General features: G+C 43.3%; 1 protein-coding gene across 1 annotated transcript in view; it reads left to right on the top strand.

Moving 5' to 3' along the window:
* Positions 1-9,768: 9,768 nt before the first annotated feature.
* Positions 9,769-13,572, top strand: part of THEMIS2 (thymocyte selection associated family member 2) — a 167,541-nt gene continuing 163,737 nt past the window's right edge. The window contains exon 1 of the mRNA XM_075333966.1: positions 9,769-9,917. Coding sequence (XP_075190081.1) covers positions 9,812-9,917 — 106 coding nt within the window. The 5' untranslated portion in view covers positions 9,769-9,811. The remainder of the gene's footprint in view (positions 9,918-13,572) is intronic.

Here is a 13,572-nt window from a genome sequence, read left to right as displayed (position 1 = left end):
GATTATATGGATCAGTTATTTAGCAGGAGGTACCACGGACACTAAATAAAGCTATTAAAAAGCAATTGCTCATTTAAGCCCCTCGGTGAAAGGGTTTCAAGCTTAAACATCCACCTCGTTTCCCTCTGGAGGACCAATCTGTCCCAGTCTCCACCTCTTTTAGGTCTCAGGACCTTGTCAATTCCCGTGAATCTCAGTACCTTAGAATCACCCCCATGTTTTTCAATAACATGTCTGGACACAGCCGTGTCCCTCCGATGCTCCACGTCGCCTAGGTGTTCACCTATCCTCCTTCTGAATTCACGGATAGTTTTTCCAACATACTCAAGGCCGCACACACAGTCGATCTTATATATGACGCCCTGTGTGTGGCAGTTGATAAAGTGTCTTATAGCATATTCCCTAGAGGTCACATTACTCCTAAATGTCTTGGTGACCTGTAAAACCGGGCATGCAATGCATCCTGAGCATTTAAAGCAACCCTTAATTTCCTTGGTGCATGCCCGGTTTTACAGGTCACCAAGACATTTAATTCAGAAGGAGGATAGGTGAACACCTAGGCGACGTGGAGCATCGGAGGGACACGGCTGTGTCCAGACATGTTATTGAAAAACATGGGGGTGATCCTAAGGTACTGAGATTCACGGGAATTGACAAGGTCCTGAGACCTAAAAGAGGTGGAGACTGGGACAGATTGGTCCTCCAGAGGGAAACGAGGTGGATGTTTAAGCTTGAAACCCTTTCACCGAGGGGCTTAAATGAGCAATTGCTTTTTAATAGCTTTATTTAGTGTCCGTGGTACCTCCTGCTAAATAACTGATCCATATAATCCTCCAATTTACTCTAATGGAGAGATCGGTGGCGTCTATTGAAAAAATATTTCTTGTCACCAAGGGTGTAATCCATTACACTTGCTAGTATCAATCAATATTTGGACCCTTTATGCCGGCTGGCATGGGGTTCAATTGGAGTTATGAAGAAACCTAATCCTATGATAGTAAAACTAAAAGGTAAGCAATCAGAGAATCCGCAATATTCATATTTTTCTTACCTAAAGTGCTTAATGCAGTGGAAAGGTACAGCGGTGTACTCAAAGTGCCAGCAGCCGGAAGCGCAGTCCCAAGTCAAATAAGGTCCCTATAAAATGCCCAGAATCTCCATCCGATGCGCGTTTCGCGAGGGGTATGTCGCTTCATCAAGGAGGGGAGTCTAAGTGGTGACCCAAGTGCCTGCATTCTCCTTAAATAACCCTCCTAAACTGGTGAAACAGGTGCGTAGCCGGAAATATCGGAACCGGAAGTGACATATGCAGTATTGGGAAGGGATGAATGTTACTAACAACGCAAAAGTGGTAGTTAGGGGCACACTTCCCTATTAATCACTGCACCGGAAGTCAGTACACAGTATTAACAATCCGACCTGCGCTGGTCACATGATATCCGTCGCTAGTGCCACAGTTGTAGTAGTCAAGGACACACTTCACAGAAGGCCAGTATACCGGAAGTCGTCACTAGTCCCAAAGGTACCGACTCCCAATCCCAAAGGTGCAATACCATAACTGATAGATACCTCCGCCAATGACCGCCTGTATTAGATATAATAGACATCCAACATCTCGCCGCCAGACAGGAGGGCCCCACATGATTCAGGGGACGCATCAGCCCCGTACCCACGCCCCACCACTCGTAGTCTGGCATGGCAAGAAGTGTGTAAATAAATTCGCCCCCATCCCACGTTACACCTGACTCGGGCACACCCACCTGATCCGAGGGACGCGTAACCCTGGGAACAGCATGAGTGCACACAGAGACAAGCCAAATAACGTAAGAAAAGAGGAGGATATATAACATCGGGTCAGGCCTGGGAGCGGAGGAGTGACACGGGAAACCGAAGGCTGTCGGAGATGTAAAACCCGAGGAGGGAGGGTAGGACAGAGGGGGAAGGAGAAAATACCACAAGTCACCTAACTCAGAAGTATATAACATAAGGACTGGGTCAGCATGGAAAAAAGTGCTAAAAGTGCTTGAAGTGCAAACAAAGTGAAATCAATGCTTTATATCCTGACTGTTATTAAGTCCAAAAAAAGACAAGATATGGTTGGATAACCACTTTAAGAGACAGGGAGAAGCTTCTTCAAATCTTCAAAATATGTTGCACATATACCAAAGATCCAGTCCATAAGCTAGACCATGATTCCGGATGGTTATAAAAAGAGCCGCACCAAAACGACCAGTCTACAAGATGGTATAAAAAATGGAGGGAGTTAATAAACACACAGGACAACAGGTCTGTGATCACCACCAATGAGCCAATCACTCACAGTAGTACCAACAGAAGGGGATGCAAAACAAAATATAACGGTTAAAAACAAGGGGTATTAAAATTAAGAAATGCAAAGAGGAGAAATGAGAACAATGGAAAAAAACAGTGCATAGATTACAAAAAGGACACAAAACTGATATTTTCGTTTAGAATATATTATATACTGCATTCCGGGGCCGCTGCTAAACCGCAAAAAGGCACTCACGTGCGATCATAAGGAGTTGTGACTTGCACAACCCTACCAGGTGAGTGTACCTCTTTCTGTCTCTCTACCCTCATACCGGGTAAGACCCTATTGCGCTTTTTCCCCCTACAGCTCTACAAGTTCTCATATTTTATTACACAGCCCCCATACTGTGTAATGCACCACCATAGGCCTCTGGTCACCGTGTAATCATGGATTGAAAATAAACAAAAAAACAACAAATCCTCCAGGGGTGACGGGCGGGGACACCGAGAGCAAAGGGCTCCTGTGCAAGAATTTACCATGCCGCCCTCCTGAACCCTTCCCACATGTCCCTCTGCGTCTTGGGGGTCTTCCATTTTAAGTTTTGTTGTGCTGATCATCTTGCACTTGGAAAAAATAAAATCGGAGTTACTCATGTTCACCTGGTCCAGTGATGTCTCTCTGCTGCTCCATCTATGTTTACAGGCTGCAGTAATAATGTCACACGTGACCACTAATGACAGGGCTCCGCAACTGACGCCTTCTACCATGGCATGGCGGCTGAACTCAGTGATTGGCTCCAGCAGTCACATGTTTTAGTCATGATATCACTGCTGCAAACATAGATCAGAGAAGTAGCAAAGAGAACTTGCTGGTTCTGAGGATAAACAAACACGTACATATACTATGTATACACACACACATGTACATATACTATGTAAACACACACACACGTACATATAGTATGTAAACACACACACATATACTATGTAAATGTGGCGCCCTGGACAAGCCAGGACGTCACAGGTACTGCAACAACACACCCCACACCCCGGTTAGGAACATCAAAGTCAGACACAAATCCTTGTTGCCTCCCTCTAGGGGCTGATGTCCACACCAGGTGGGGCGGAGCCAGGCGGTTGACTCCACCCACCGAGGCGTTCACAGTCCTGGAGGCGGGAAAGGAGGGCAGTTGAGAAAGGAAGGAAGTGGTAGTAGAGGAGCAGACTGACCGTGTCCGGGTATGTGGCCCGGGCACCTGAGAGCAAGGTTGGCAGACGGTGGTGACCATCTATAGGAGAGGCCGATTGACGCACAACCGTAAGGACCGTTGATGGGCGGTGGCCCGCCGGTACTGGATCGGGGAGCGAAGAGAAGCCAGCACCATCCGGCAGGGCCTACGGACCCCGACCAGGCTTGGAGTAACCGTTAAACCGGTCAAATCCGTCAGCGACAGGAACCTCCGGGGTTTCCCAGCAGTAAAGACCCGACTGAAGGCAACCGCTCAACCGTGAAGGGAAATACAGCTACCGCCACAGCTAGGGTTCCCAGGGACAGCGCCTGCGGGCAAAAAGGGGCTCCTCCGGCAAATATACTGCTGGGGAGCGGGTTACCGGTGGGAAGCCATCGGGGCCGAGAACATAACATCGGTGCAGGGGGAGACAGTTACCGCCAATCTACCGGGAGTGACCGTCGCAGCCGTCTGTGGGACTCGTCCATCCAGCCGTTTGTTTTACCAGAGACTCCGTGTGCGTTACTGGCTGAGTAAGTACCACCGTGCCGTCTGGCACTGCGCTGCCCCGCGACCCTGCACCTGGCCAAGCCCCGCAATCCACCTTACAGACAACAACTCCGGGCCCCGGGACTACCAAAATCCCCCTACCCACGGAGGGGAGGAAAACATCCCAGCTGCTCCCTGTCATCGCTCCCGGGATCCCCGTACAGAGCAGCGGTGGTGCCCCAACCTCACCACACACCTTGGGTGGCGTCACAAACCGACATCCCAAACCTCAACAGACCACCCCTTTCACTCACGGGCGAGGAGCGCCGCTCGAGTCCCCGGATCCTGCCCACCGCTCGAGCCACCGAGCAGCAGTAGCAGCAGCGCCGGACCTGAGCGTGGTGAGCGCAGCGCCCTACCCGCCCGTGACATAAACACACACACATACGTACATATACTATGTAAACACACACACACAGGTACATATACTATGTAAACACACATACACACACAGGTACATATACTATGTAAACACACACACACACACAGGTACATATACTATGTAAACACACACACACAGGTACATATACTATGTAAACACACACACACGTACATATACTATGTAAACACACATACACATAGGTACATATACTATGTAAACACACAGGTACATATACTATGTAAACACACACACACACACAGGTACATATACTGTGTAAACCCATACACACGTACATATACTATGTAAACACACACATTTACATATACTATGTAAACACACACACAGGTACATATACTTTGTAAACACACACACACACACACACACAGGTACATATACTATGTAAACACACACACACATAGGTACATATACTATGTAAACACACACACACACACAGGTACATATACTATGTAAACACACACACGTACATATACTATGTAAACACACACACAGGTACATATACTATGTAAACACACACACACACGTACATATACTATGTAAACACACACACACACACACACACGTACAGTATAGACCAGAAGTTTGGACACACCTTCTCATTCAATGAGTTTTCTTTATTTTAATGACTCTGAAAATTGTAGATTCACATTGAAGGCATCAAAACTATGAAATAAAACATGTGGAATGAAATACTTAAAACAGTGTGAAACAACTGAAAATATGTCTTATATTCTAGCTTCTTCAAAGTAGCCACCTTTTGCTTTCATTACTACTGTGCACACTCTTGGCATTCTCTTGATGAGCTTCAAGAGGTAGTCACCGGAAATGGTTTTCCAACAGTCTTGAAGGAGTTCCCATAGATGCTTAGCACTTGTTGGCCCTTTTGCCTGCACTCTGAGGTCCAGCTCACCCCAAACCATCTCGATTGGGTTCAGGTCTGGTGACTGTGGAGACCAGGTAATCTGGCGTAGCACCCCATCACTCTCCTTCTTAGTCAAATAGCTCTTACACAGCCTGGAGGTGTGTTTGGGGTCATTGTCTTGTTGAAAAATAAATGATGGTCCAACTAAACGCAAACTGGATGGAATAGCACGCCGCTGCAAGATGCTGTGGTAGGCATGCTGGTTCTGTATGCCTTCAATTTTGAATAAATCCCCAACAGTGTCACCAGCAAAGCACCCCCACACCATCACACCTCCTCCTTTATGCTTCACGGTGGGAACCAGCCATGTAGAGTCCATCCGTTCACCTTTTCTACAAAGACACAGTGGTTGGATCCAAAGATCTCAAATTTGGACTCATCAGACCAAAGCACAGATTTCCACTGGTCTAATGTCCATTCCTTGTGTTCTTTAGCCCAAACAAGTCTCTTCTGCTTGTTGCATGTCCTTAGCAGTGGTTTCCTAGCAGCTATTTTACCATGAAGGCCTACTGCACAAAGTCTCCTCTTAACAGTTGTTCTAGAGATGAGAAGGTGTGTCCAAACTTTTAGTCTGTACTGTACATATACTATGTAAACACACACATACGTACATATACTATGTAAACACACACGTACATGTACTATGTAAAGAACACACAGGTACATATACTAATTAAACACACACACACAAGTACATATACTATGTAAACACACACACAGGTACATATACTATGTAAACACACACAGGTACATATACTATGTAAACACACACACACACACATATACAGTTAGGTCCAGAAATATTTGGACAGTGACACAATTTTCGCGAGTTGGGCTCTGCATGCCACCACATTGGATTTGAAATGAAACCTCTACAACAGAATTCAAGTGCAGATTGTAACGTTTAATTTGAAGGTTTGATCAAAAATATCTGATAGAAATTGTAGGAATTGTACACATTTCTTTACAAACACTCCACATTTTAGGAGGTCAAAAGTAATTGGACAAATAAACCAAACCCAAACAAAATATTTTTATTTTCAATATTTTGTTGCGAATCCTTTGGAGGCAATCACTGCCTTAAGTCTGGAACCCATGGACATCACCAAACGCTGGGTTTCCTCCTTCTTAATGCTTTGCCAGGCCTTTACAGCCGCAGCCTTCAGGTCTTGCTTGTTTGTGGGTCTTTCCGTCTTAAGTCTGGATTTGAGCAAGTGAAATGCATGCTCAATTGGGTTAAGATCTGGTGATTGACTTGACCATTGCAGAATGTTCCACTTTTTTGCACTCATGAACTCCTGGGTAGCTTTGGCTGTTTGCTTGGGGTCATTGTCCATCTGTACTATGAAGCGCCGTCCGATCAACTTTGCGGCATTTGGCTGAATCTGGGCTGAAAGTATATCCCGGTACACTTCAGAATTCATCCGGCTACTCTTGTCTGCTGTTATGTCATCAATAAACACAAGTGACCCAGTGCCATTGAAAGCCATGCATGCCCATGCCATCACGTTGCCTCCACCATGTTTTACAGAGGATGTGGTGTGCCTTGGATCATGTGCCGTTCCCTTTCTTCTCCAAACTTTTTTCTTCCCATCATTCTGGTACAGGTTGATCTTTGTCTCATCTGTCCATAGAATACTTTTCCAGAACTGAGCTGGCTTCATGAGGTGTTTTTCAGCAAATGTAACTCTGGCCTGTCTATTTTTGGAATTGATGAATGGTTTGCATCTAGATGTGAACCCTTTGTATTTACTTTCATGGAGTCTTCTCTTTACTGTTGACTTAGAGACAGATACACCTACTTCACTGAGAGTGTTCTGGACTTCAGTTGATGTTGTGAACGGGTTCTTCTTCACCAAAGAAAGTATGCGGCGATCATCCACCACTGTTGTCATCCGTGGACGCCCAGGCCTTTTTGAGTTCCCAAGCTCACCAGTCAATTCCTTTTTTCTCAGAATGTACCCGACTGTTGATTTTGCTACTCCCAGCATGTCTGCTAATTCTCTGATGGATTTTTTCTTTTTTTTCAGCCTCAGGATGTTCTGTTTCACCTCAATTGAGAGTTCCTTAGACCGCATGTTGTCTGGTCACAGCAACAACTTCCAAATGCAAAACCACACACCTGTAATCAACCCCAGACCTTTTAACTACTTCATTGATTACAGGTTAACGAGGGAGACGCCTTCAGAGTTAATTGCAGCCCTTAGAGTCCCTTGTCCAATTACTTTTGGTCCCTTGAAAAAGAGGAGGCTATGCATTACAGAGCTATGATTCCTAAACCCTTTCTCCGATTTGGATGTGAAAACTCTCATATTGCAGCTGGGAGTGTGCACTTTCAGCCTATATTATATATATATAATTGTATTTCTGAACATGTTTTTGTAAACAGCTAAAATAACAAAACTTGTGTCACTGTCCAAATATTTCTGGACCTAACTGTATATATATATTATATACACACACGTCTACACATACTATTTATGCACAGAGATACATATACGGTATGCACACATTCACTTACACGCGTGTGCATCATAAATACTGTATATATATATATATATATATATATATATATATATGTATATATATATATACATATATATATATATATACAGTCATATGAAAAAGTTTGGGCACCCCTATTATGTTAACCTTTTTTCTTTATAGCAATTTGGGTTTTTGCAACAGCTATTTCAGTTTCATATATCTAATAACTGATGGACTCAGTGTAATATTTCTGGATTGAAATGAGGTTTATTGCACTAACAGAAAATGTGCAATCCCCATTTAAACAAAATTTGACCGGTGCAAAAGTATGGGCACCCTTATCAATCTCTTGATTTGAACACTCATAACTACTTTTTACTGACTTACTAAAGCACTAAATTGGTTTTGTAACCTCATTGAGCTTTGAACTTCATAGGCAGGTGTATCCAATCATGAGAAAAGGTATTTAAGGTGGCCACTTGCAAGTTGTTCTCCTATTTGAGTCTCCTATGAAGAGTGGCCAATGCCAGCACCGGGAATCTTGTTAAAGTTGAGGGTCGCATGGATTCAACTCAGTATCAGCAGATTCTTGACAGTAATGTGCAAGAATCAGTGACGAAGTTGAAGTTACGCAGGGGATGGATATCAGTTATTAGATATATGAAACTGAAATAGCTGTTGCAAAAACCCAAATTGTTATAAAGAAAAAAGGTTAACATTAATAGGGGTGCCCACACTTTTTCATATGACTGTATATATATATATATATATATATATATATATATATATATACACACAGACACATCCATAATTATATACAGTACAAGCAACACAGGTATGTGTGTAAAAGCAAATATACAGATCCAATAAGTATATACTCACCACTCTGATGACCTGTGGAGTTTTTCTTGCTCTTCTTCTCATGCTGTGGATGTGGAGCGGCCTCCATCTTCCTGCTGTTCCCTCAGCTCTGACGTCCTCTCCTGCAGAAATCAGCTGCTGCTCTTTGGCTGCGGCCTCCATCTTCTCCCCTGGTTCTTAGCAGGGGGCAGGGCAGAGTGTCCTACAGAGCAGAGCTGCACGGGAACATAGGAGTGTCTCTTACTGGTTCTGGGGCTGATCGGCACTCAGCAGTTTCCTGGTGAGTGTCAGACCACAGACACATATAATACTTTATTGCATGGCCCTCCAGTTTAGTTGCGAGGGCCCGCCTCCCCTCTGTGCCCCGGTACCACAATTGCACAGGCTATGTCAGTCACTGCACTATCCTCACCACCCCTCGTTCCCTCGGTCAGCTTCCTCCCATTCTGTGCTCTGTTGTTTCAGCTCAGCAGCGCGTAGTGATGACGTCACCACGCTCTGTGAGCGCAGGCACAGGGGGAGAATGAAGAAAAATGGAACAGAGCTCTCCTCTCCATTTTTCTTCATTGCTGTGTGCGATGACGGGTGAGGGGGGCCCGGTTCTCTTCGCCGCCGCTGACATCAGGCCCCCCTGACTCACGGGTGTATACCGACAGCATGGTCTGCCACAGATCAGCGCAGCTCCTCTCTTACAGAGAGGAGCCAGCTGCTGATCTGCAGGGCGGGCCCCATAACCCCGCGGGCCCGGTTGCAGTCGCCACCTCTGCAACCACGGTAGTTACGCCAGTGCCAGCTTATATCAGACTCATCGATATATATTATGTAGTGATATTTTTATCTTGATATACCAGCTCATATCAGATGCATCAATACGTGTTTGCAGTGTGTTTACTAATATGTTTATTTCCCCACACTTGTAGGACCAAAGAGTTCCTCTATTGTAGTTTCAGTTTGTTTAGCTGTAGGATATGATGTGGACAGGAAACCCTTTACGTATCTTGGTTTTGAGTAATCATATGCATTTATTGTTGCAGTCAGTGAGAAGCTTATCTAATTACTAAGACACGTAATTCATTGTCCTATTCATAAATCATGGACAATCTGGAAAATGCTGTAACGTTGACTGATTTTGTTGCATCAATACCTGTTAATTCATTGCCCAGGATTTTACAAATTACATCCGGAGTCTATTTACAGAGTAAGTAATACCAATCAAACATAACTTTAAAAGATTGATAGAATGAGTGATGGAAAGGAGGTTGATGGCTCTCAAGTTTTACCTGATTGCCATGTACAGAATTATAAATCATCAACTTTCCCAAAGACGTTTTATATATCTGATGTCAGTATCAGGGACACTTGTTTGCTGAGTATTTTTATTTAGCTATGTAAGAAGCAGATGATAATACATATCAATTAAAATAATGTACATCTATTGAAATAGTATTTGTATAGACATCATTATTTGTTGTAGGAATATATAGGGATACTTTGTACCAAACATGCTTTTTTTTAGATTGATTTTGTTAAAGGTTCCTTTTCCTGTATCACATAATATTAAACATTTGTTTCACACCTAATGGCCTCAGCTGTTTGGACCTTAAATAGTAACCGCACTTTCAGTAGACATGCACCCATCTTACATTTTGGCGTGTTGGCTGAATGCAACTGATGCTCTGATTTTAGCTTTTAGTGAAGTTCTCCACTCATCAAATTTCTCCAATGTGATATCTAAAACGTTTTCCAAAAAAGGCTTTACAATTTGTTGCTTTTTTTTTTTTAGTGCAGGTGGCCATATAAGTCCATATAATGTATAGATTACACATACTGTAAATATTTTGTCTGTCTTTTTTCATTATTAATTCCATTCACGTTTCACACTCAATCAATTCTTCAGGTTTTTACGGTTGTGTGAACATTAATTCGTGCATGTTTTTTGTATTATATAATTTCTAGACAAATCAGTTTTTATTTCTATTTTTTAATTAAAAATGTTAGTGCGTCCATCTTTTTTAAACTCATTCTGGGTTTTTTAAATGTCAGAGCACTTTTTAGAAAAGCATCATTGCAGTTTTTTATTCAGTTTTTTTAAATTATTGATGAGCAGATCTTTTCAAATTCAAATTTGACGGCTTCAATGAATTTCCCCCAAGTTCTATTTGCTGTCAATAAATTTGCACATCATTTAAAAGCCTTTAATTGCCTGGAAAATATGTGTACAACCCTGTGAGTTCCCATTAGAGTTAATTGAACATGTTTTGAGATCTGTAATGCAAACAGAGCCTTTTATTAATGTCCAAATTACTTCAACCCATCTGGGGAAAAATGGACGATAACCAGAGGTAACAAACAGCATATTTAACAACACACTGCTGGATCAGACATACTGAGCTACCTAAATTGAATAAATGGTTCAAAAATAACCTGTTTTTTGGGTCAAGGAGCAGGGGATAGAAGTATGCATTGCGGTTGTTTATGGACAGGTAAGGCTATGTGCGCACTATGCTTTTCTACCTGCTTTTCCACTGCTTTTTCTGCAGCATTTTCATGCCAAAATGCTTGCGTTATGCTTTTCAAGCAAAGTCAATGGGACATTGAGCTTTTTTGTGTACACTTTGCTGTTCAAAACACTGCGTTTAATTTGCATAAATTTGGGCAAAAACTCAGCGTTTATAGAAGCAACATTTCAATTGTTTTTGCCATTTTGGCTGCGTTTCCCATCCATTCAATTTAATACAAACCTGCAGCGTTTCTAAAAGCACCGGAAAAGCACTAAAACTCATGAAAACCGCAAGGTGCGCATAGGCTATTTTCTTTACGTTTTACATGCATTTTTAAAGCCAAAAGCATTGTCCTTTCTGCCAGAGGATGATTTTTGAACTGCAACTACCTTGACGCAAAGTGCGCACATAGCCTAAGGCAAATGGATGAAGCTGTGGCATTTTCACAAGGCTGGATGCAACAATTATCATTTTTTGGGGAGTATAAACAGGTTTGCACTTTACTGAGTGAAGAAACAATAGCATTTTTCATATGCCGTCAAAAAATGTATTGCTTTAATTAGGAAGACAAAACTAATGTACTTTATTGTTTTCAATGTGAAAAATTAATGGTTACTCAACTAGAAGTGACAAAATTTATATCTTTTTGAGGGCCACAACTGGTTTGCTAATCGCCAGATCATAAGGCAGTTACAATGTATTTTTAACAAGCCATTTAAAAAGATCACCTTTAATTGGAGACAAAACAATTGCTCTGTTTTGGACATGAAGAAGTTATGGCTTGTTGTCACCAACCCTTGTTAAAAATTAGTCCTATTTTCAGAGCTGTTTCTTGAGTGTACAAAAACATGAGATTATGCTTCCCAGCATCAGTATAATTGTCTATCCCTATAAGGCCCCTTTCACACGTCAGTGATTCTGGTACGTTTGTGCTTTTTTTTAAACGTACCAGAATCACTGACATATGCAGACCCATTATAATGAATGGGTCTGCTCACACGTCAGTGATTTTTCACTGCACGTGTCTCCGTGCGGCGTACCCGCATGTGCGTGATTGCCGCACGGAGACATGTCCATTTTTTTCTGGCATCACTGATGTCCCACGGACCACGCAGTGGTGTGGTCCGTGAAACACGTGCCAGAAAAAAACGTGCATTTAAAATAATAAACATTTTTACTCACCCGGCTTCAGCCGCGCTCTCTGCAGCCCGTGCAGCCTGCTGCTTCTAAGCCGGCTGATTACTGTCGCGCATATTAATGATGCACGACACAGCCGACCCGGAAGCAGCTGCTGGAGGGGCCAGCGCTGGCCAGATGCTGCACCGCGGGAGCGATCAGCACCATGGAGAGCGGGAGCGGGCACAGGTGAGTTGATTTCTAAGTGCAATCACGGGCCACGGAGAACGGAGCCCGGATTGCACTTAGACAACCCATGTGTGCCGTGATTCACGGCACACGCAGGGACATGTGCGTGTTTTACACGCCAGTGAAAAACGTCACTAATTTTCACTGACGTGTGAAACGGGCCTAAAACACAGTGGGCAGCAAGGAAGTGTATAGTTGACATTCCTATGCAGTGGTTGTGGCACGAACATCAGAGCAGAGAGTTAAAATGGAGCAGTCAAAGAGATGTGGCAGTTTAGGGCCAGCAATGGCAGTTCCGGCCCCAGTATTAGTACAGAATAGATTACATGATGAACCGGGGCAGATGCCTGGCAGAATTTTGTCCTATGGCACTGCAGGCAGTCAGATGGTATTATCAATGGACAGTCAGTTAGGCAGACAGATGGTATTATCAATTTACTCATTGTCATTAGCCATCACATCGGTGGATAAAAGTCTATCCCTTATTCATTTTGACAAATGCTAGGTTGGGATATAACCTAGTCTACTTTGGTGTGATAAATCCAGTGTCTGCACTAAATATGCTTTCTGACATGATATAACAGGACTCCGATAGCAAACTTGACAAGTTATTGCCACTGGTCCAGATTGTTGACCCAGAATTCGATGTGACTAGGGCTCAGGTTACCTACCGGAGAAATGATACAATCTAAGTAGAAATGAGCCTCGCTTTTCGAACAGTGGTCTGTTTGACTGAAGTAAGCCAGGTTGTCACAATGATGGAAAAAATGAATGGTCCGTCATGTCAAACATTCTGTAGATGTTGCTGCAACTGCCTTGGATACTTGTTGTAGCCTTAAAGCTGGAAAAGGCAAGAAAATGTTGTGTCTGCATGGATTGCAGATGGGTCAAGACAGTCTTGTTGGTGGCAGGCATTTGCTAGTCAAAGGCTACATAGAGCAAGTAACAGAGTTTATCCTGGTAACAAGCTAATTTGGACTCCCTTTC

This window comes from Anomaloglossus baeobatrachus, chromosome 2, assembly GCF_048569485.1.
Source record: "Anomaloglossus baeobatrachus isolate aAnoBae1 chromosome 2, aAnoBae1.hap1, whole genome shotgun sequence".
Lineage (NCBI taxonomy): Eukaryota > Metazoa > Chordata > Amphibia > Anura > Aromobatidae > Anomaloglossus > Anomaloglossus baeobatrachus.
The sequence above is the reverse complement of the archived record's forward strand: the minus strand, read 5'-3'. Positions and strand labels throughout refer to the sequence as shown.